This window comes from Myotis daubentonii, chromosome 12 (assembly GCF_963259705.1).
Source record: "Myotis daubentonii chromosome 12, mMyoDau2.1, whole genome shotgun sequence".
In the NCBI taxonomy this organism is placed as follows: Eukaryota; Metazoa; Chordata; class Mammalia; order Chiroptera; family Vespertilionidae; genus Myotis; species Myotis daubentonii.
The window spans coordinates 65834983-65859539 of record NC_081851.1 but is presented as its reverse complement, the minus strand read 5'-3'; the positions used below and the strand labels follow the sequence as shown (position 1 = coordinate 65859539).

General features: G+C 51.1%; 1 protein-coding gene across 1 annotated transcript in view; it reads right to left on the bottom strand.

The window, feature by feature from the left end:
- Positions 1-11919: 11919 nt before the first annotated feature.
- GALNT14 (polypeptide N-acetylgalactosaminyltransferase 14) overlaps positions 11920-24557 on the bottom strand; it is a 186202-nt gene continuing 173564 nt past the window's right edge. Inside the window, exons 12-15 of the mRNA XM_059660749.1 lie at positions 22724-22807; positions 21893-22037; positions 13568-13687; positions 11920-12467 (exon numbers count right to left, since the gene is read on the bottom strand). Coding sequence (XP_059516732.1) covers positions 12309-12467; positions 13568-13687; positions 21893-22037; positions 22724-22807 — 508 coding nt within the window. The 3' untranslated portion in view covers positions 11920-12308. The remainder of the gene's footprint in view (positions 12468-13567; positions 13688-21892; positions 22038-22723; positions 22808-24557) is intronic.

Sequence of the window (24557 nt, the reverse complement as noted above, 5' to 3'; positions counted from 1 at the left end):
CCACCCCCTCAGGGGCTGCAGATGAGGGTAGGACCACCGTGAGAACCTGAGGGTCAAGAGGCATTGGTTTAGCAAATGTATTTATTTCTTCTCTTTCATGAAAACATGCTTGCTGAAATGTGGTAGCCTCAGCTCTCTTCCCCTGCCTTATGTCCAGAAAGCCATGCCTGGCAAAAATCTCTCAGGTAAGAAACCAACAGACTGCTTTCTGGAGAAACTAGAGGAACCGAGAGCAAACACCTCCCGATACTGAGGACTGAATGAAAGGCCCCCATGAAAAGGCCTCATCGCCTTGGGTCACCCTGTGGCTCAGCTCGCCAAGCGGCATGCCCTTCCCATACACACAGAACTCCAGCTGTTTTCGTCTCTCATTCTTAAATATACTCTTACATCCGTAGGTCATTGGAAATTTGAGGAAAATCCTCTAAACTGAATGACAGAACAAAGCCAACAAATCCAAAGGAAGCTAGAAAACTCATAGGACACCATCTAATAACCAAAGAAACAGAATAAGAAAAATCTCCAGAAATGCAGGATAGAAGAGTCTCCAAAATGATATTTGGAAATATCAGAAGATCAGGGATACAGAGGCTTCCGGAGAGGAAATAAAAAGGCAACTGTAATAAACTGACTAAAGAAACCGACAGACTAGAGAAAATGACTGCACTGACACCCGGGGCAGCTCAGGAGCAGTGCTGGCGGCTATAAGGCAAGGCAACAATTTGGGGCAGACAATTTATCACACGTCTCTGGCATTCCCGAATGTCTAATGAGAGAAACACTGACTGCCCTTTGTTCCGGACGCCCTTTTCAGGTGTGTTTGTACGGTGACCAGCTTTGGAAGGCAGAGACAGTATTTCCCTCCGCAGCCAAAGGCAGGCGCCTATGCCCATTATAAAACACTTGGGTTCCCTAAGCTCAGGTTCCTCTCTTGTAACACAACCCACCGTGTGTGTGTGTGTGTGTGTGTGTGTGTGTGTGTGTGTGTGTGTGTGTGTGTGCAGGTGTCATGTGGCCCTCTTTATGTCCCCTGTGAGAACTGGGGTTAGAGAAACAGGTGCAAAAGCTGCTGACATCTGGGCTTCTCCCATCGCTGAGTAATGAACTGTCCTTTGTCTCTGACCCGGAGCCCTGGCTCTTCTACCAGCCTCCATGGAACTGGGCCAGGTCAGCTTCTAACTCACAAGGAGGGCACAGCCTCCCTCTTCACAGTTCTTGATGGACAGGCCATCAGAATTCTGGGGGGAAACGATTCTCACCTTAGAATTTCATACAAGACTGAAGCAGAAAACAAAGGTGAAGTAGAATAGAGACAGTTTTACAATTCAAACTTTTTCCCTTGACAAATTTAAATTCAAAAAAAATTTACCTGCAATGAATGAATGCACTCATTCTTAGGAATGGTTTCTAGGATATTATCTTTAAAAATTAAGTAAATAAATAAAGAAATAAGAAGGTGTATGATCCATACCAAAAAGGAGAAGCAAAATTAGAGTTGGAGAAGAAAATTCCCAGGATGTCTGGTCTGCAGCATGCATTATAACAACATGCAGGGAAATTTGGAGAATAGCATGAAAGAGCCACAGAAAACCAGGATAATGAAAAAAAAATGAAGCAATTAGTAATTCTGGGAAAAACAAAAGATTGTGCAAGAGAAGGACGCTGGGTTGTAATTCACCATTGGCTCATTGTGTAAGTGCTGACAGTTGATTTTGCAAAAAATTATTTTATAAATATGTTACAGAGATTAAAAGAGAGAAACATGGGCAGTGGTATGGAAAACCCAAGTCTCTATCTACCACGGCACAAAGTGAATAGACAATGTCTAAAATTGATATTTCAAGAAACAGTAGTATCATTTTAAGTTACAGAGGTAAATACCAGGGAAAGCCCCAGGAGTATGAAGGATGTTAAGTCTGAGGAGAGAAATTGCACGTGCAATAAGGGATTTCTATACATGAGCATTCCTTCAAACGAGAATCACTTTGACAGAAATAATTACCAGATTTAAATGTGAGTTTTTAGAAATGACAAAGATAGCTCACACAGCCTTCTCGGTGGCTGAACCTTTTTCCAACCAAACTGGCTAGTCATTATCATCTCAAAACTTGAGCTATTTTCATCACTGACAAGACAATTTTAAAAATGTGTTACGTGTTGAACTTTTTAGTTACCTGGTACACTAGATATAATATCAGTTTCATGTTTCCCGATCAGATCTTTTAAAAAGTTAAACTTTCTTGGAAAAAAGAAAAGGGCAAGAGAACAGGGGCCTGGGGTCTGGAGCAGAAAGGATGGCTCCAGCCCGGCCACTCTGTTACCTACTGTGTGCCCTGGACACGTGACTGCTCTGCCGGGGCGACCAATGCCACCTCCTCCCAGGGCACCTACAGGTAGGGCCTGGGCACCTACAGCCAGGCCTTGGCATTGTATTGACTGCAGCCTCAGTAGTCATTGTATTTACTAGCTACTTGCAGGGAACAGGCATCCACTAAGTATTGACTTGATGTGAGCAAATGAAGAATGATTTCTAAAGACACTCAAAAATGGAAATAAGTGGCTGTTATAATGTGGGTACGGTCCTAACCAAAAAGCTGAAGTTGGGCTTGAAATGCTCTTTCAAGATTCTGTTGGTGCTCAGCATTCTAGGCTTTTCTTTCATTCAACCATAGAAATATACAATTCCAGGCAATGCAGTTGGGCTCCTGCAAGGAGAAAGAATGGCTAGAGGAGAGGCACAGGTCACTGAACTTGTTTTCCCAGGAATGACTTTGGGCCACACTGGATTCCCAGCAGACACAGAGACTTAATCTTCAAGCCACACTCCCACACTGGAACTCCTGGTTCTGGAATCTGAACTATGACCCATGGTTGGCACACATCTGCTGGTGCCCATCGTGACTTCCTATGGGTTCCCCTCCCCTGGCACTGCTTCACAGGTGAGCTGTCATCTTTGGTCTAGATGTCCCAAAGCCAACTGTGACAGAAGGGAGGTCCGTGGCCATCCCTCTGGGCTCCTGACCTATGCCCTGCCATTCTCAGATGGCAGGGTTGCTGAGTGGCCTGAGGGCAGCGGGAGGTCCCTCCAGGCAGCCCTGACTGCTCTGAAGTCCCTGTTACTCTGTATTGTCAATCTGCCAGGCTGCAGGGCAAAAGCAGGATTATCCATCAACAGATGCTACGTCTGAGAGTCTTCCACTTGCTTCATGATCCACAGAGAGAATTCTTGGTAGTTACAGTGAACTATGGCCTGTTTGTGCTGCTCAAGTTGCAAGGGCCTGTTCTGGAGAGAAGAATGCGATCCTGGCCTGGCTGATTAGACATGAGAGCAAACAAAGGAGCAGCTTAATCTGGAAAAATCTGGTTGTGTCCACTCAGGGTGGTTCCGTTCAACAGGCACCCTGGGTGCCAGCCCTGCCAGATGCAGCGTGGGTCCCATCCTGCGAGGAGCTTACAAACAAATGCGGTGGGAGGCAGGCACATCTGCAGAGGAAGTGCAGGTCATGAAGTGCTGGCAACTATGCAGAGGGTGCTGTTCCCATAGAAGGTCCTTGAGGTCACAGGGTTCCACGGGGACCCAGAGGGGACACCTCGCCTCCCAGCACCTCTCCTGCTGGGGAGTCCAGAAAGGGTTTCCTAGGGCATGGCTCAGCCTTCTTTAGTCCCATGTTCCTACCCGACGTCAAAACAATTCCTCAGAAGTTCATAAAGGAAATGAAATGCTATCTATTTTGCCAGGCTTGAGTCAGGTGTGAAGCAAACGTGGGCTCCTGGGTCTGGAATTCCGCCCTCTCTTCCTCTCGCCCCATCAGTCTTACCACTCAGCCGTCCCATTGCCTGTGAAGCTTTCCCATCCCCTCCCTGTACCCCTTGTACCCAAGTGACCTCTGTTATAGCCGTGGTCACACCGACAGCTCCTCCCTCTGACGCCGCTCTCCCTCTCTCTGACTCTAAAATAAACCTGCTCCCCCCACACCCCGCCGTCGTGTCCTTGAAGGCAAGGACCGGTGGCCAGCTCCTGGCACCGTGCCTGCCACGTAACAGGCGCCTAGGAAATATTTATTGCCTGGTGACGTACACATACATGTGGGGGCTGGATCACCACGTACTTTGCGGGGCGGCCCGGCCAGTGAGAAGAGGCTCTGCCACCTGACAGTTGGGCCACCTTGACCAGGGATTTACTTCTCCGGACTCACGTTCCTCATCTGTAAAACCACGAGGATGACACCTACCTCGCGGGATGCTGTTAGCATCCAGTAAAAGTGACCATAAAGCACAGAAGCATATGGCTGGCACTTACAATAGTTCACCAAATGCTGGTTCCCGCCTCTCTTCCTTGCCTAACAAATGGCCAATGACTGAATAAATCTGCGCATCAGTGTGGCTGACCCATTGTTAAAGACGGAGAACTACTTGATTTGAAAAGCCAGCCCCGTAGGGACTTGCCTGTATTTGTAGCATTTTCTCCCTGGCAAGAACACACATTCATTATTCCATACTCATTGTGAGAAGCAGCGGCTCTGAACCCAGAACTCTGGAGTAAACTTCTTGGACTTGAATCTCACTTCTACCTACAGTTGTGTGACTTTGGGCAAGTTACACAACCTTCTTGGCCTTCAAGCGACTCACTTGTACATTGGAGATAACAGTAGTTATTATTCTACAGCTACTGTTTTCACGAGGATTGACTACGTTAAATTCTTTAAAGCTCTTAGAACAATAGAGCACAGAAAAGCACTGTGCGAAGGGTTGCTAAGCTACTATTCTTCTTTTGCATGTCTAAAATGTTTTAAAATTAAATAGTTGAGCTTAGGTATCAGATGCTGAAATAGAACAATTAAATGTGGGACCATGAAGACTCTTGCGAGGTAAGCAGAGCAGGTTCCATCTGGCATGAAGGCCTTCTCCCACCTTGCTCCATCTCCTCTCCTCCCACACCCACCACCGCAACCTCCATAACCACTGTCCATTCTGACTGACGGTGACATAGTCCAGGCCTCATAATCTTCCCTGGACAATTTCTGGAGTGTCTAACAGGCCCCTCTTCCCAGAACCTCGCCTCAAAACCATCTTACTCCCCCACTCCTTGCTACCCAATGCATCTTCCCCTCCTTACAATCTGGTCACTGTGACTCCCCTGCTCCAACACCTTTATTGGCTCACAACTACCTACCCAATTGTGTTCAGAATATTCTGCCTGGCAAAGCCCCCTTTGGCCTTACTGACCCCTGTTCTCCTTCGTGTCTCCTACTCCTCAGGCTGGTGCCTTGCTCTGCTTTTGCTGGAAAAGGCCAGTCCTCCCCTGCTTCTGTGCCTTTGCTTCAGCTCTTATCACCTAGGATGCGTCCCCATCTCCATCTCTCTGAGTCTCACTCATACCCCCAGTTCATCTCACTGGGCGTCTTTTCTTCCTTTGAACCTCTTTTCTGACACAATGTTCTGTCTGAACTGCTTTGGGACCTTAACATCCTATCTGCTTTCTCAGGACCGAGTGTCCTATAGAACCACCCCTGGTTTGGTGAGAGATCAGACTCTACTTCTTGAGCAGGGGACCCTACTGGAGGCCCAGGACACTGGGCACTGGCACCCAAGCTGAACCCGGTGTTCTGACAACATCCAAGGGTCAGAACTGAACATCATGCAGGTGCCAGGGGCAGAATTCAGGCATGAGAGCTGAACGCGAAGGTGAGACTAGAAGATTCAGAGGGGAGGAGGCAGAAATGGAGACATCTCCTGGGTGCTGAGGTGTGATGGGACCATCCTGTGACTGAGGAGGGGGTTTCCAGGGTGCGGAGCCAGCTGCTCTTCCTCTGCCAGGCCTCTGTCACTTGCACGCTGGCTATGACATCACTGACATTATGCACAGTGCGGCATCCCCACAGGCTCTGCACGCACCCAGCACACGCGGGGCTCGCACACAGGTGGCAGACCCGGTTAGCGTGCACAGGCAGGGAATGAGCATGACGGCTGAGGAAGCACCGGCTGCCAGAGCATAGAAAGGCAGGCAACTAAGGGCCAAGACCAGCCAGGGGACCCCATGTCCCTCCCTGCTCCTCACCACTGCCCTGTGCTTCCTCCTCCTCCTGGCTCATCACCAATTCAGAACCAAAGAGCAGGGCTCGGTTTCTCCACCACCCTGTGCAACCCCACAAGGGAGTTGCAGGCCCCTGCCTGACCTCTAAGTGACCTCAGAGGATGGAGGATCAGCCTTCCGCATTCCCAGGCCCTGCCCTTTGCTCTGGAAACTGATGTTTGAACCTCACTAAAAGACTACAACGATGACAAATATTTTTAGACATAATATGTGCCTGGCTCTGTGTTGAAAATCACATGAATCATTTCTTTTAATCTCAAACGGAAATAATAAGGTAGGTGTGCCTATTTGCCTCATTTACAGAGGAGGAAGTTGAGTTCAGAGAAGTTAAATAATTTGCCCCAAGCCACACAGCGAGGAACTGTAGGAGCCAAGATCTGAACCTGAGTCCATGAGACTGACACTGTTAGAGGAGCATGTTGGTCAAAGAAAAAGTGGGGGCCAGGCTCAAGGGAAGGCTTTCTTCTGTACATCAGGGGAGGAGAGACTGGGACACTACTCCCTTAATGCAGAGGGGTTGGCCTTGGAGGAGGCTACTGGGGGAAAGAGCCCATTCCAGATGGCCTCCAACTCCCCTAACCCGGGAGAAATTCACTTCCAGGACAAGGCAGGGGAGGAACTTGAGCCTCGGGGGAATGAAGGCGGTCAGCCCCCTCATGCAGGGACAGGCCTGCGTATCCTCCAGCTGACCTGACAGACAGGCCTGCAGAATAGAACAAAAGGCCCCGCTGAGCTGGCTGCCCCATGAGCTTGCACCCCAGCGCTGTGGACGGGAACAGCACGGGAAGAGAGCTGTCTGCTGACTGATTCAGCCTCTGGCTGTCAGCTCACCTTGTCCCCGTGACGCCTGCCGCAGAAGCATCTGGAACAGGAACCCATTCTTTCCTCCACCCTGGGGATGGGTGCTGCCCCACTGGGAAGTCCCTTTGTCTCCCCAAGGGAAGGGGTGCAGAGTGCACTCTGGCAGTCCACCAACTCCCCTTCTCCCCAGCACCGGGGATGGGGGCTGAGCACCTGGAGCCCAGAATTACTCAGAAGACCATCTAGCCAGCCTTCCGCAGGGCGCTCGCCGCTCCCGGCTGCGCCGGACAGTGAGTTATTGCCGCCTGTTATCTTCAGCAGCAGGTGGAGGCGTCCTGGGCTCCCTCCTGCGAGCGAAGCCAGGTACCATTTACTGGCTCAGATGAATAAGGTAACCAGCCCTGTCACAGCACAGAGGCTGCGTCTCTCACCCTAGGGTTTTTTTCCCCTTTTCTTTCTTCATTATGTTTGTAATTTTGTTTTATTATTTCCCATTGGAAAGCTGTGAAATGAAAATGATGCAATCTACTGCTGTGAAATAATGTCGTGCTCGAGTCCTTTTCCAATAAGCCCCGAGGTTGGCACTGTGACGGCTTCATTAAATTAGTCGGCTCCATGGCAAATGGAAAAGCGCTCGGAGCTTAGGATTCTGTTAATCTGGGTCGGGCTGCCTGAGATCTTAGACCACCAGGGAGCTCGGGAGGCTGGCTCTGCAGGCTGGGGAGAAGAGGTTCCCGCCCTTTGCAACGCCCCGGAGGCCACCACGCGTGCACAGCTGCTCAGCATCTCCTGCAACCCTCCAACCTTCACTGCGCTCCTCTGCATGCCAGAGGCTGCCCTAGGCGCTGTCATGGGCCAAAGGGACAAAGGTCTCTCCAGGGTCACAGTGGACAGCGGCTCAGTGTGTGGAGAGAGGGAAGGGAGAGGGCTTAACTCTACTGCCGGTAAATGGTGGGTGGGCGCAGGTAACAATGAGCCTCTCCTTGAAGGCCAGCCAGGACTCAGGTTGCCGGATGCCGGTGCACATGCCCGAGATGCTTGCCGACGAGATGTGAGTGCTCCCCGTCTACCTTCTCGTCACCATCCCTCAGAGTTTATGAGAACAGATTCTCTTGCTGGGCTCTACTGCAATATTAAAGGTTTCCATTACTGATGGTTCTTGCCAGTTAGCACTTTCAGTATTAAACTCTGTCATTATAAAGTAAAATATGCATGATCTCTAAATCTATGTGTATGATAACGAGGTTTCATTGTTATACATTTGTCTTCTCGGTCCTCCATTCCTGCCTTTGCTGTCTGTTTAAAACCCTCATGTCTGATAGCTGCAGCCAGGGGGTAATTAGGGAGAGAGACTAAGAATCACAGGCGTATTCTCTTACTTATTCATGGAAATGTACCAAGTGTCTATACGAAGATGTGGCCCCACAGCCAGTGGGGAAGACAGTGCTGACAGCCAATTACTGCACTGAGGAATTCTGGTCTGAGCCGACATGGAGGCTCCCTCCCCCCACACATATAAATATTGGATAAAGCACAATAAAACAACTTGAAATCACAGCTGCATTCGGGAGGATGGAAGGAAAAGTTCCCGATTCCAAAAACAAGCGGGAATTCAAAGCCAGAGTGGAGAGTGAGCTGAAGGGGGCTTGCAGCCAGATGTGTATGATCAGGGCTGGGCTTTTAACTCCAAGCAGAGGCAGACACCGAAGACCACAGCCCACCGTGGCTGGGGCCAGAAGTGAGACCGGACAGAGCTGGGTGCCTAGCAGGGCCAGGCTATCCCCACCCAGCCGGGCGAGTGGTGATGACATGAAAGCAAGAAGACAATTTGGGTCGAGGAAAGAGCATCTGCAGAAGATCAAAATCCACGCTTGTGCCAAGCATAGATGTGGGGTATGAATTCGCATCATGTTCCCACAGTGTGGAAACCACGAATGGAGAAATTGATGGATAAATTGGTTTGACATCAATGGAACCCAACACAGACAAACTTGAGCCTTCCCTGATGCATACCTCCATAACCAGGGGGTCAAGAGGAAATAACTACTGAAGATGAGCTCACACAGAGAAATTACACGGCACGTAAGAAAACAAAGTAAGTGAGGGAGTCTCCGATTCGATATGGCACCTGGCTCGGCCACCTATGCTGGTCCCAGAATTACCTGAAAACCCCCATTTCTGCCCATCATTCCACATCATTATCACTGCAACTCGAATCTAGACACCAGAGTGTGCCTGAGGCCCCACCTCTCTTCTTTCTAGTATAAAACACACACACACACACACACACATACACACACACACGAATAGATTCCCTTCCATTTAATTTGCACACCACACCATTAAGTTACATAGGCGCCCATATTGTTCACATCTGTTCCCACCAGCCGGATGTGCTCCCGGTGAGGGGGTTTCTGCCACACCTGGACACCTCCTCACCTGGCAGTGTGGTAAGACTGCTCCAGGGTGGTGATGCTTTGAGTTCAGTTTGGCGTGTAAATCTTGTGAGCCCTAAAACTACCAAGAGTATAGGTTCTTTTTGTTTCCATAGGTCGATGCCATTGTCAAAACTTCCACTTTGACCCACAGCTACAGGTGGCCCACTGAGCTATTATTCTAGGAAATTCTGCATTCAAACGCAACGATCAGAGTTCACTTGGGACTCTAATTCAGCATCCACCAAAAAAAAAAACCCCAAAACAACAACAAAACAAAACACCAAAACTGACCACCAAGTCGCACTCACTTCGCTGTGCACGTGCAGGTCACAGGTGTCCCACATCGGAGCAGTCGCCGTCCTATCAGGGCACCATCAGCTTTGTCCCGGATGGGTTGAGGTTTGGAAGTGCTGCTGTTCTCGCTTTTTAATCACAGATGCTTCATCACCACCAGTAGTGGACAGAGAGCATGTGGATAACGACACAGTTGTAGCGACTTCTGTTTGCATCACCAGAATTTTTAACCTGTATTTTCCACTAAGGAGGTCTTTAGGACGCATGCCCCTGTACCTGAAACTAATATAATGTTACATGTCAGTCATACTTCAATAAGTACAAGACGCGCACCCAGCATCCCACGTCAACCACCATATGTCCACTAGCAGGTTACCCTACACATCCTTCATTCTTACCCCAGGTCCTTCCCTAGTAGGAGGGGGGACGGTGGCATCGCTGAGCATTAGTTCTCCTGCCACATGGGAAGCAGCCGAGATTAAAAATGGCTGTCCCCTGGGGGCAGGGGCATCTACTCCTATTTCCCTGGGTGTTTGAGACAGACCTACAGCCGCCTGCACTTTGTGACTCTTTTGGGGTAAAATGTAAGTAAAGTCACTTCCTCTTGGGCAAGGAATCGTTGTTCCAATCATCCATTTAGGAAAACAGTCACTGGGTGCTTGCTGTGCCCGGCCCCGTGCTGGGAATAAAGGCAAGAGCCAGTTTTCCTGCCACCAGGGAACTTAGGGACAGGCACATACATGGAGAGACAAGGGGACAGGTGAGGACAATGCCAGCTCCTTTCGTTATTTTAGCGCAGTGCTGCATCTTCTACTCAGGGAAAAGGGCGCTGATGAACCCGTCTGTTCTTTCTTTCTTCTCTGCAAGGATGGCTTAACCTCTGTGGACACATAACTTGAGAAGCCATCAGAGCGTCATCTTCCACAGATGTCTTGTCCCATGGCCTCCTTTTCTTTTCACAATGGGGACTGAAATAGTCCCACAAAAGAGCCAACTCATAACTCACAAAGGCAAGAGGAGGACCGCATAAGCAAATACAACCACCGGAGGAGATTCAGGGCCTGTGCACTCAGCTCTCTACTCCCACACCTGTCAGTCATGCATGTCTAATGATGAGCTTGGACAACTGCCAATCACTGAAGACTTCCTGGGTGAAAGGGAGATGGCCATCTAGGGTATAATAGGATTCTAAAAGGGCCCCCGAATGACCCCTATTTTCCAGCGTCGGCTCTCTTGTGCAATCCTCTCTCCTTGGGCGTGGGCTGGGCCTACTGACTTGCATCTGTGGAATAGGATGTGGGGAAAGTGATGGGAAGTCACTTGCGAGATCAGGTTATAAAAGGCTGTATTCCCGCCTTGCTGGCACACTCGGGGAAGCAGGCTGCTGCCTTGAAGGGGCCTGAGTGACAAGGAGCGGAGGGAATCTTCTGGCCGACAGCCCGTGAGGAACCGGATCCTGCCAACAACCACTGAGTGAGCCCAGAGCAGATCCTCGCCCATTGAAACTCAAGATGACTGCAGCCCCAGCCCTCTCCTTGTGACCGTAGCCTCTCAAGTCATCCTGACGCGGGGGACCCAGTGAAGCTGTGCCTTGATTCTTGGCCCACGGCACCCAGGAGACTGTAAATGTGTGTTGCTTTATGCTGCTAAGCTTTGGGGTACTTTGTTACTTAGCAATGGATAGCTAAGACCGCAGCTGATCAGTTTGTGAACTTACCTTGGCAGAGAATGTACAGGCATGTTTTGGGAACTTTTAAACAATACAGATTGGTTTGTCTCTTAAACACTAGTTAATAAGATTGGACAACCACCAGACACAGAACACACCGGAATTGATTAGAGAAAGAATCCTTACATTGTGGCTCCAGACGATCAGGGCCCACGGAGCCATCTAGGACAGTGATTCCAACCTGTGACGGGCATGGGGCTCAGCTGAGGAGCCTGGACCCCACCCTGGATCTACTGAAGCGGGATCTCCGCAGGCAGAACCTAGAGCCCTGAATAGATGCAATTTTCCCAGATGAGACAGGCCAGGTATCCCTGAGTAAGAATCACTGATGAGCTCCTACTACCAAACCTGAACACAACAGGAAATGAAGGGCCGGAGAAGTGACAGGTCTTCTTAAGGTCACACAGCCAGTCAGTAGCAGCCCAGTCTCCCACCGCCCTGTTCTCTGCTCTTTGCTTTGTCCACCTGCAGCAAGACCCCAGACCCCCTGGCGCCCACTTGATGGAGAACTTGGCCCAGCCCTGAGCTAATGTAAGGAGAAACAAAGTAAGAGATACACAGACAACTGCTAAGGTTCATTTATTTGTTTCAAAACCACCTCCACTCCTCAGCTTTCAATTTAGCCCTGGCCTTGTGACAAGAAGGCTTTTCTCTCTGGCCTCTTGTGTAAGGAAGAGAAAACACATTAACATTTCCCATCACATCTCTGTCGCCAGACACCTTTCAGGGGCAGACCGGGCCAGGACTGGAACTTCGTGGCATTGAGAACGTGTGGCTTGCAAGCTTTTCCTCCATCCTCCCTGAGACATCCGCTCCTGCCCTGGGGGGCTGTGCCTCCACCTCCCAGCTCAGGGCGTCTGCAATAATCATGGGTTGCTTGCAGCCTGATCTCCAGTCTGCTTCTCATTGGGGAAGTGCCACGCCACGGCCCCGCTGGTCCTGGCATGGATCCTCAATGGCTCTCCATGTCCCAGTGCTGGCTCATGAGTGAGGACTCGCACGGGTTGACAACGACTTCCCTGTCGTTCTCAGTGCTGTCACCAAACAAGTCTGTGTCTAGGCAGAGGTGAGAGGCCATGTGCTCGATGCGGGAGCCAGTCTTGGTCCATTGCTGAGAAGACGGAGAGGAGAGAGGATGAGCCAGGATTCTCTGGCGAAGGCCGGGTCCTATCAATAATACGAGGAGTTCCCGCAGAATCAGAAATGCTTAATTTCTGATTTGAAAGGCTAGGGTCACCTCGAGACCCGACTTCACGGTCTCATGGAGAAATAAAACTGCAACTAATTGCCTTGCCAGGTATTATTGTTGTTTTTTTAATCAGATAAAAAAAAAAAAGTAAAGCAAAATCAATATGTTTGCTAGGAAAACTCATTAGAAGGGAATAACCTTCCAAGCAATAAGCTAGAAAATGCGAAGCAAGTTAGTCACAGGAGCAACCAACGAAATGATCCGTGTGGGTGTCTGCATGGTCACGGGGACAGGGGAGTGAGGGGGATGGCGATGCAGGAGGGGTGGGGTTCCGGGGCAGCCTGGAAACCTCTGCTCCTTCAAAGTGCTTCAGCTCATGGGGGCCAACCAGGGGGGTGGGGGGGTCTCACGTTGCTGCTTCCCACCTTGCAGGACAAGCAGGGAGGGAATGAACATGTATTGGGAGATCACCATCTCAGATAATTTCTCTAAACAGCTACCCTGTATGGTGTGCATCAATTCCATTTCACAGAGGAAGGAACTGAAGCTCAGAGAGACCCAGTAACCTGCCATGGGTCACACAGCCAGTGAGACATAAAACGGGCATTGGAATCTGTTTCCCTGGTGGGAAATGGGTGAGGCCAGCACCCAGCAGCTGGAGGACTTGCACACATGGCACATAGTACCGGGAGTGCTAGGAACTTGGTGGACATCCTGCCCGAGTCCAAGGCTCCTGAAAGTCTGAGCCTTGCTCATCCTTGTGACCCTGAAGGCTTTGTCCTGGTCCTCTCCTGCTCTGGGCTCCCAGGAGGGCATCAGAGCAAGACAGGTTAGTACAAGACACACATGCACCCTGCAGCCCAACGAGGTCCACAGACTTTCACGTGCCAAGTTGGCCACGGCGGCTGGCACCACGGAGGGCATCAGAGGCAGCATTTTGTCCCTCTCCCAGCCACAAGGACCCCCTTCTTACCAACACTCCCTCTTAGACCTACCCACCGGGGCAGGCACTGGGCACTTACCTGTTTGTCATCTCCATTCTTGCAAAGGACAAGAACCACGGGAGCGCCGGGGAAGAAGGTGATGACGGAGAGGCACAGCTCTTCCTGGATGATCTGCTGGGTGTACGTGAAGGCCCAGATCTGGAGGGAAGAGGCCAGGAAGTGTCACGTGAAGATCCTTGGAAGCCACCACTGGTGGGATACCACCGTGCTTACGTGCGACAGGATGGTTTGGTAAAAAGTACCCGGGGCTGGACAGGAATCAATCGTCCATCAAAGGTCACCTTGGAACATGCTACCAAAGAGCCAGAAACTCTTAGGTCACATCCCCAGTGCAGTCTCCATCCCTACACCCCATGGGGGGACTGGCTGGGGCATACAGGCCACCTCTGGGAGGGGCTGAACAACACCCGAGCCCAGCTGAGCTGCATGGTCTCCAAGTTCTGTGTGGATAGGTTTCTGTTCCCCACACTGGACAGTTCTAGCAGCTACCTGGCAGGTCACCCCCCAGCTGTCTTTAGAATCTCCCTTCTTCTCTGAAAGGGAGTCTAAACCAGGGTCCTGGGAACAGGAGGCAGATGGAGAGACAAAGGAACAAAGCAACCCAAGGGAGGCAGTGGAAGAGGAGCCCAGTGGGAAAGAGGAAAGTCCTGAGAAATAAAATTAGTCCAAGAGGCTGCATGTGCTCCGGCACCCCAGCAGCATAGATCCCCGGCGCCCGAGCGGCTGCAGGGAGAGAAGTTGAGGAAGCGGACGGGCAAGCAGAGCTCTGATGACAAAGGAGAAGGGGGTCGTTACCAGGAATGCTCCTCACGTATTTCCTCCAAGTGCCAGAGATCAGAGAGCAGCTGACTGCCCCGAGAGCCCACACACTTCCCAGTTCTTACACCAGAGGGCGAAGAGGCCGGCATAGTAATGCCAAAAGGTGAACCTCCCAGAGGTTTTGCCCAGGCTGATAAGTGGGGAGATCTGGCCTTTGCCTTCATCACGGGGCGAAAATGATTCCTGGATTGGATGCCCCGAGGGGAGCTGCATGTCCATGCTTGGTCACTGTCCTCTAAATGGTCCCCCTTGGGTCTGGGTGTGTGCGAGGGACACAGTCCACCTCGGGAGGACCGGCCCAGGGGTGAGATCCACGCAGGTCCTGAAATCAGACTCCGGCCTTGGGTGTGGGATTCAGGGTCCTAGACGTCTGGAGTTGATCTAGAAGGTGGGACCAGGTCCTGGGTGTTGACCCAGAGAATTCCTTGCTCTGTTAGGAAAGGAGAGAAGCGCCCGGGGCCCAGCCAGGGTAGGACCGCCAGGGAGCCATTTACCTGGGCCCACCTCACCTCTAGCCTTCTGCTAGAGTCTGGAAATGAGGCTACACACAGTCACCGAAGTGGAAAGATGAGGGTTATCCTCTGTCCCTTGACCCCACCTCAGAGCTATGCCTTAGCATTTTAACGATAACCCTGCAATTATCTGGTGATCGCCACCAGACACTGGCTTTGTACTTTTCACATGAAAAGGATTAACTGGGTCAACAACAAACACTTAAAAACTGTACCCTAATTTCTGAAAGCCCATTTTGGCATTTCTTTTTTTTAATATCCTAGTGGCTTGGAAAACTGGAAGTGCTAAGGATGGAGTGGAGGCAGGTGGAGTGGGGGTGGTTCTTTTAACATCTGAGACACCCTAAATACAAACACCTTTTGGGAGGGAGTGCATAGGGCAAGGGTGGGCAACCCCTGGCATGCGTGCCAAACATGGCACGCCAGTAACTTTTGCTGGCACTCGAAACCCTCTCTTATAATCTTCCATTTACAATTTTTTTCTTAATATCGACTTTTTTATTTTTCAGATAAATTCAGTGTAGGTGCATCTTAGATAAATAAATAATTTTACATAACATGTATACATTAAAAAATAAACGTATTTTTCATCATCATATACTGTTTTTGTTGCTCGAATGAATTTTATTATTTCTTCAAGGTTCTTCACATACGTATATCTTAAGAGATATCAAGTAAGTGTAACATGTTCTCAAAAAATTAGGGTTGGCACACAGAAGAATTTTGAGTCAGAGATTTTGCTGGCTTTGGCACACACTCACAAAAAGGTTGCCCACCCCTGGCATAGGGTATACCCCTGGGATGCCACCTCAAGACCCCCACAGACAGGGATCGAAGCCTTTTCACTAAGTGAACTTTCCATTAGCTGGTGCTTTACTGGCATTGAAATAATTCAGCCTCTGAATTTCCCAGAGGAACACGGCTCGATGGCCACATCTGCAGGAGAGGAGATTCGAGGGGTGGGGGGTGCTAGGACACAGGAGCGGGGGCAGGGAGTGAGGAGGGGGGTTTCCAATTCCCACCCTGCAGACTTCCTTCCCAGAATGGCCGGTGATGAACGGGTTTATTAAACAAGTCCCGGAATCAGAAATGGACTCAGGAAGGCCACAGCGGTTGCTCAGATTGGTCTGGCCTCGATCTATAAGTGCTGGGCCTCTGCTGATGGCTCTATTTGGGGGACTGGCTAAGTCGAAGCCCCCACTTCCAGTGCACACAGGCACAGTCAAACCCATGGAAGGAAACCCAGATGCCATCCTGGAGGCGGCATGGGTGGCCTTGTTCCCTTTGGAACAGGCTGGTAAGCGGCTGAGGAGAAGGGAGCTCTCCCCAGGAAGAGGGGACTGGTGATGGGGAGAGGATGGTCCAGGCTGGACAGCTTTGAAGCCCTCTGTGCTCAGAAGTCCCTGGAGACAGCCGCTGCAATGGGAGAGAGAAGAGACTGCCAGGCAGTGGGCAGACTTCTCTAGCAAATGCATATCTGGCTGCAGCTGTAAAAGCTGGTATGAAACAGGCCTCCCCAGCCTGGGGCCTACTGTCTTGCACTGGATGGAGAAACAGAGTTAGGGGGCTGTGTTTCCATTAAGGCAGAAGCCCAGAGCATGTACTGATGGTGGCCAGTTACCCATTCAAAACTCCTTCTGTGTGGGAAAGAGTGAACCACTGAGAAGAAACACGGAAAGCCAGGGGCAGCGCTGCCAGTCAGGCTGTGGCAAGACGGCCAAAACAGCTCACTCACGGGACCTGTCAGTCCCAGGCGCTCACATTCTTGTCTATTTAATCACCAACACCTACGCCTGGGAGGAAGGTACAACTGGAAGGAAGAACGTCCACTACTGAGGTCAGTGTTACTCCGGGCAATGCCGGAAGCAGACCCCGGGGTAGACTGTGAACATGGGACCTCCTTGGTGAGATGGGATCTGAGCTGAGTAACCAGGGCCACTGTTGGCCTCGAGTCTCTAAGCTCACACTGGGCAGCACAACCGACCAGCAAACACGCCCTCGAAGCTTTTCAGACAAGGAGTCTGGAACGAACAAGTGGCTTCAAGTGAAACTTTAGTTCAGCGGACCTTTCGTCGCACCCGGATCCCTGAAGGAGCATCCAAATGTGCCGACTGCCGGGCTGGAACCCTGGCTCACCCGCTCATCAACCCTGTGAACTTGGGCAAGTTTCTTAATTCTGCATCTCGGTTCCCTCATGTGGAAAATGAAGATACAATCATCCCTACTGCAGAAGGTCATTGTGAGGAACAAACGGGTAAATACATCTCCGTGTGAAGAAGGGTGCTGGCCCCAGAGCCAGTGCTAGTTACTGAGATGATGGAGGAAGCCAACAGGGAGAGAGAGGGCCCTAGAGGTTTTCCTGTAGAAAACTGCCTTTCTTTGCCTCCCGGGAAAGATGCTGGAGAGGCGGCTGGGAAGGGGCCACTCGCAAGGTATACTGAGAAAGCTCAGGGAGAAAGGGTGGCATCGGGCAGGGGAGGTGACATGCTGGCAACCTGTCCCACAGGCAGACTCCCCTCCAGGAGCCAATATGAGTCCGGGTTTGGGGGAAGAGCCTTTATCTCCATCTCACCCACCCAGGGTATCCAGCTGCCACCAGCCAGTAGCCTAAATGGCTGGGATCCAGGTAAAAGAACACACTCAGAATTTTTTCATTTATGTGGTTTCCCTTTCTTTACGTTGGGATAGCAACTAGATTTGTGCATGGGTCTTCCTTCCAGGGAATCCAATAAAGTCAAGAGAAAGCTTCGCAACCTGGAGGCGCCTTGGGCTTCACACGATTACAAACTGACGGTGGATTTCTCTTGCCTTCTAACCAAGGCGCCGGTTTGCCCACATTTTCAATACACACCCCGATTACACATTTGCTCCCAAGGTCGACAAGCCAGCCCCGACAGGGAGGTGAGGCGGGTGAGGGACGAGTGGGGCTGAGGGGAAGCAGGGACACAGCCAGCATCAGAGCAGAGGACAGATACGGTCTGGTAGTTCCTTGCAGTAACGAGGAAACACACGGGCCTCGCCACACGCCACCTGGCCAGTGAGTGGCCAGATGGGAGCAGGACTCAGAGCTCTTGGCTCCCACAATCTGGTGCTCTTTCACCTCAGATGTGTAGGACCCCGAATCCCTCACCCACGTGGCCCGAGTCTGACTTCAGGACCTGCGTGGGTCAGTCCTCCCGAGGTGGACTGTGTCCCTTGCACACACTCAGATCCAAGGGGGACCATTTAGAGGACAGTGACCAAGCATAGACATGCAGGCTACGAGTTCGCCATGGGGGACAGAGCCAGGGATGGGAAGAAAAGGGGGGTAGTCTAGGCTGGAAGCCAGCACCATGTGTGTCCCCTGGTCTGGTGTGGAGCCCCCCGAGTGTGGGCCTCGATGCCTTACACTGCCCAGTTCCCAGCAAGGTTCCCTGCTCTCTGGTCTGCCCCTCCCAGTCCAGACATGGGGTGTGAGTGTTGTTTCCCTCCTCAGAGGGGCTGCCATTGGGAACTGGCCCAGAAGAAGAATTTTGCCAGCTGTCTCCTGTCGAAGTGGAGCTGATTTATAGCTTTAATATTTACAACCTGGAAGAGGATCTCGGGGACAGGCATCCTCCATGATGAAATTGGAATAAAAAGGTTCCAGAACCAGCCATGACTCTGGCAACAGTTGCAACAGCAAAGTGCCCAGGGCACAATGGCCAGATTTCCCAAAGCCACCTTCATCACTTCCTAGCGTGTAACCTTGGATAATCTCTCCAAGCCCTGGGATTCATCACCTGTAAGATGAAGATAACAGTAATACCACAGTCCCCACTTCTCTCGGAGGATACATTCCAGGACCTCAGTGGATGCCTAAAAACTGGACCCTATATATACTATGTTTTTTTTCATACACATACACACCTTTGCACTTAAAGGAAGCACTTTATGGCTTCTCCTTGGCATTTCCAAATTGCAGCATCACTACTCTTATGCCTCGGGGCCATTATTAAGTAAAATAAAGATCACTGAACACAAGCACTGTGATACCGAGATAGGGTATCTGATCACCAAGAGGGCTGCTGGGTGGCCACCGGGTGGGGAGCATGTACGGTGTGCTATGCTGGACAAAGGGATGGTTCACGTCTGGGACGAGGCCCTAGATTTTATCACGCTACTTAGAACCATGCACAACTTAAAATGTCTGGGTTGTTTCTTTCTGGAACTTTCCATTTAGTATTTTTAGACCACGGTACCTGAAACCATGGAAAAATGAGACCGTGGGTAATGGGGACTACTGTACCTACTTTATAGGGCCTCTCAGAGACAGAAAAGGTGGGAGCAGGGACGAGGACGTCTGAGTCATGTGAAGGGCTGAGAAGCAGACTGACTTCCCTTGGATAGGCCCAGAGGCAGGGCAAGTAGAGACGGAGGAGGGAAGAGGCAAGGCAGGGGAAGCGGACAGAACCCCTGATGCCAGGATGCATTAGCAGAAGGGGTGGGAGCCAGAAAGACAGGCCTGAGTTTATGTAGAAAGGAACAGCAGACACTGAAAGAGAGAGAGAAGTAACGTAAGTTTTAAAGGTGTATACGCCACACATGTGCACACACGCGCACACATGGTTGGGGAACTATGCTAGCTGAAATAGTCATGTGGACTTGCATCAGTCTCAGGTGGATTCAGAATGCTTGGCCTTGCACCCAGTGCCACTGCTGGCCATGGGCCCCTCTAGGAGAGGCTGTGTCTAATCCTCCGTGGCCCCACCTTGCAGCCCAGCGCGCAGTCTGATGGCCGGGGTCCCAGGGGCACCCCGTGTCATCAGTTGGAGCAGACTGCACATCCTTCCATCTCAGCGTGTTCTTCCGTTATCCTTAACTCACCCTGCTGCTATGCAAACCCAGCAGTTCTCTCCAAAGCCGAGAGACAGCTTGGCACTATTGTCTAGGAAAGAATGCTGCTCACTCGGAAGACTGTTACTATGATAACCCTTAGTTTCCCACAGATGAGCCCCCCCCCCCCCCCCGCTTTCCCAAAGTCAGCTGGGATAAATACTATGACCCTCTGGTTCAGTAAAGTCCTGGCAACCTCTCCCAGGGCCAGGTGACCAGGGACCTCTCCCCGAGACCCAAAGAACCCCACCTCCCACTTCCGTACGCAGCCAAGGACATCGAGTACTGAAGAGCCTCCACTTAGCTGGACACAGACGGGAAAAATCCCCTCCCAGGGACGGGGCACGCAGCATCCTGGCTGCTGGGATCCCCACGAGCAGTGCCCACACACGATTCAGAAGAGAGGGGTCTGTGTCACCTACTCAAAACATTTTACAAAATGCCACTTGAGCAAACTGTGCCATTTCCAGCCAGCCCTCCACCCAGAGCAAAACCGACACCTCTGCTTCCTTTCCTGGGCGACTCGGGCAGCCCTCCCGTGTCCTGATGGAGCAGAGAGATGGTTCTTGGAAAAGTCACGGCAAGTGGAGGCTGGTGGTGAGATGCTTCAAAGGCCAGACCAAGAATGTGGATATTTGTGGTAGGCAATGGGGAGCCACTGAAGGCTGTAGAGAGATGGGGAGCAAGGATGAGGCGATAGCGTGCCGGATGGGGGACGAGGGGCAAGGACTGGAGGCTATGGCTGTCATCTAACACAGTGGTTCCCAACTGGGGCAGTTTTGTGGGCAGAGGCTAGGGATGCTGCTAGACAGCCGACAGAACACAGGACAACCCAACCACAAAGAATTATCTAGTCCCAAATGTCCACAGTGCTGACACTGAGGAATGCTGACCAGGCATGAGGAAGCCAAGGCAGGTGTGCAGGACTGGAATGACAGAGCCCCTCATCTCGCAGGATGCAGCTCAAGTGCAAGTCCTCTGGGAAGATGTCCCTGATTCTCGTGCATACGTTGAATACCATCTGGACAAAACTCTATCCAGGGCACACTTCGTATGAGAATGGCTGCTTGCTTGCTTGCTTCTTTGTGCATTAGATCCCTTGAGGGGCCACGAAGGCCTGCAACCTAGCCTTTCATTTCTGCATCATCACAGTTAGAAGAGAAGTAGATGTTTGCTGAATAAGTGAATGGGTTCATAGATGAATGAAGATACAGAATTTGTAAAATCACTGAAACAGAGGAGGTTTCCAAAGCTGGAAGCATGGATAAAATCTCCAAGAAACCACTTGTAGAAAGGAACAGTGACCTGAGATCCATGGTGAATACTCACCCGTAATGGCATGAGGGTTGGAGAGAGGAACCAGCAAAGAACACAGAGACAGGGAGAATGGAAATGTGGGAGAATCTGGATCACACAGCCCCCAGAGCCAGGAGGGACACTTGCGAGATGGGTGTACTTTAGTGCCTCCAGCAGGCAAATGGTACAGAGGTTGAAGTGGGCCATGTATTTGTCAGTGACCTTTAAAAGAGCCATTCTAGCATCGGGGGGAGAGGGAGTGCACTGGCCCACAGGACATAGAGGTGCTATGTTGATGAATCACTAAGGCACCAGAAAACCTTTGTGATAAGGAGGGATGTGGTTCCTCCAGACCTGGGGGAAGCAAGAGGCAGCGCCCCAGGCCTGGTGAGGGCAGGATGGGGATGAACAAGGCCCTGCTCAGAGGCGGGTGTGGCATAGGATGCCAATAGCTTTAGCAAAGCTGACATCACCTCCTGGAGCAGTGATTCGCAGAGCAGGCACTCCAGGCTGGAGCAGTGCCACCCAGCAGCATGTTTTTCTGTTTGCATTTCGTATTCCGGAGTAGCTGTCCCACCCACCCTGCCTGACCAGGCCCACATTTACTGCCAGCAGGTTGGGCACCAATGACATCCTCATTCAAGTGCTCACTGAATGGCAATTCCCTATGGGCACGATGCTGCCTGGTAAGGTATCTTTCAGAGAAATTCCATGGAACCCGGTAGAGTGAACCCCGCCCCAGAGTGAGGGGGACATACTTCTCCTGCTCCGCTGCTGGGCTCTGGGTATAACTGGACACGTGGTGTCACATAAAAGCAGGCGACAGAGGCACACGCTCTCGAATCCCCAGCCAGTGACTCACCTGGGACTTTGCATCCTGGCCTTTGATCTTGACACAGGGCCTCAACTTGAGGTTGGAGACCTCCTGGTGTTTCTGCCGTTGAGACTCCAGGCACTTCTGGCGCTGTCGGATAGGGCCCTTCTGGATGGAGGAATCCTTGGGGACTCTGGGGGAAAGCCACAGGGGAGGTGAGAATCCGCGGCTCTTGGGACTTGAACACTAACTAGCAGTGAAGAGGTGGGGGCAGTGTTTAGAGCAGCGGTTCTCAACCTGTGGGTCGCAACCCCTTTGGGGGTCGAACGACCCTTTCACAGGGGTCGCCTAAGACCATCGGAAAACACATATATAATTACATATTGTTTTTGTGATTAATCACTATTCTTTAATTATGTTCAATTTGTAACAATGAAATTGGGGGCCACAACACCATGAGGAACTGCATTAGGGGGTTGCGGCATTAGGAAGGTTGAGAGCCACTGGTTTAGAGAATGGCAGGGCATTTTGCCCTGAACTCTGCTAGGTGAGAGGATACCCCAAGGAATAAGGCAGCCAGGAAAGACCCCAGAGCCAAAGGTCAGATGGGGCTGGAATGGAGCCAACCTGCGAATTCTACATCCTCAAGTCACACCCAGGGCTCAGGCCCCAGCCATTGAGAAACACTGGTCCTTGTTAACCTCAGTCCCTCATGCTACCGGTTAATATCACTCCTCTGCTGATTTGCAGGATAAAGGGGAGCTAATTGGATTTTTCTATATACCTACACCCCGCTGGCCACAGGCCGTCCCTTATCGAGACCGAATCAGCGAGGGCCTCTCCTTGCAGCCACAAAGGCTCACACAGTAGGGCAGATACCTGAGTTCTGGGTAGACATTCTCCAGGTACCACTTGAAGCTCTGGCACCGTAGTTTCCTCCTCAGGTCCAATCTGCTCTCAATGCTGGGGGCAGAGAGGATGAAGCATGCTTTGTCAGAGACAGGGGCCGGCTGGGAGGCACCTGGCACACCCTGTGCCCATGCTCGGCGCCCACATCGCTCTGGGGGGCACTGGAAAAATGAACTGAGAGAGATTTCTAGAGCTGCAGACAGCGCTATGGAAACACTGAGCAATAGCTCACAGTGGTGCAGTAACGACACCAAGGACTAGTGCTTTAACTTGAAAATGGATTTTGGGGGTGTTTTGGCTTTTCATTAAAAGCAAGGCTACAAGGACATTCGGTGTGTTGTAATAATTCACCATCGCACCTCTGAGTCTAGTTACTCACAAATCCCTTTTAGGATTCTGCAGTCGAAATACCAACCCCCACTGCTCCAGCCCCAAAGAATCCTCTTCTTTGGCTGGTTCTGGGGCCTTGTCATGTATTTGTTCACCAACTATTTCTTGAGCACCTACTATGTGCCAGGCATTGTGCCCAATGTGGGATACAATGATGAGCTTTTGAGCATTAGAGAAAGGTAATGAATTGAGTGATCCCCACCCTATGTGGACGTAGGTGAGCGCGCAGAGACTGTGGGAGAAACTCGGAGTGTGCCCCTGCTTGTCAGGTCAGTGGAGGTGAACATGATGACACTGAAGGAAAAGTGGGTGTTATCTAGACAAAGCAGAAAGAGGGTGAGGCAGGAGCCCTCATAGAGGCAGGGGACTAGCAGAGAGAGAGAGAGAGAAATGCATGTAAAAAAGTGAGCTAGTTCTGTGGGCAGAAGCAGTTCTATAGGAGGTGAACATATGTGTGTGTGCAAATGTATGTGTGAGGGGGGATGGAAGAGGGGAAATGAGTGGGATGAGAGATGAAGATATAGACCATATCATGTCTTGTGAGGAGAGGCTCTGTGGAGGAGGTGGGCGGGACTTTATTTTAAGGGCAATGATGCAACTGATGGGTTCTGAGCAGAGCATGATGTGATGTTTGTACTTTAAGAGCGTCCTACTGATGGCGAGTGTGTCTGATGGGGCAAAGCTGGAGGCAGGGAGAGCAGTTAGGAGGCAGTTGCAGAAGCACGGGTGCTGACCATGATTTCAGGTATAAAAGTAGGGTTTGGGAATGGAGAGAAGTGACAGGTGCAAGTCCCTCCACTTGTCTCCATCTGCACCAATCCCTTACATCCAAGTACCAAAGGGACATTTCCATCTTGTCCCTCCCGGGCATCCATACAGACTGGCCCTGCTCTGTCCCAGCTATGCCGGCTGCCCCTAAGACCACTCTCTTGGCACCAGGACTTCTTACATAGCACTAACCACATTTCTTCACCAGGCTCTAAGCAACATGGGAACAGGAATGGATTTTTTTTTAAGTGCTGAATATTTTGTGTTTAGCAGGCACCTGGGTGTCTGGGTGTCAATGAGGCAGTGTTATCATGACCTGGTGACTGCCTGGATGTGAGGGGAGAGGGAGGAGTGAAGGCTGACACCCAGATTTCAGACTTGGGCAAAAGGATGCAAAGAAGAGCATTCACTGAGGTGGGGATTATGGGATGAGGAGCAAGTTTAGGCACAAAGTTGGGTGAGTTCAGTTAGAACTTGAGTTGGAGGAGCCTGGAAGACATCCAGGTGGAGATGTCCCATTGAGACTTGGGTCTAAGGGACCGGAGCGCAGAGGAGAGGTCCAGGCTTAGGGACAGACGTGAGCAGCAGCAGTATACAAGTGGTGGCTGACGCCAGAGGGAATGTGCAGGAAGAAGAAGGCTTATGA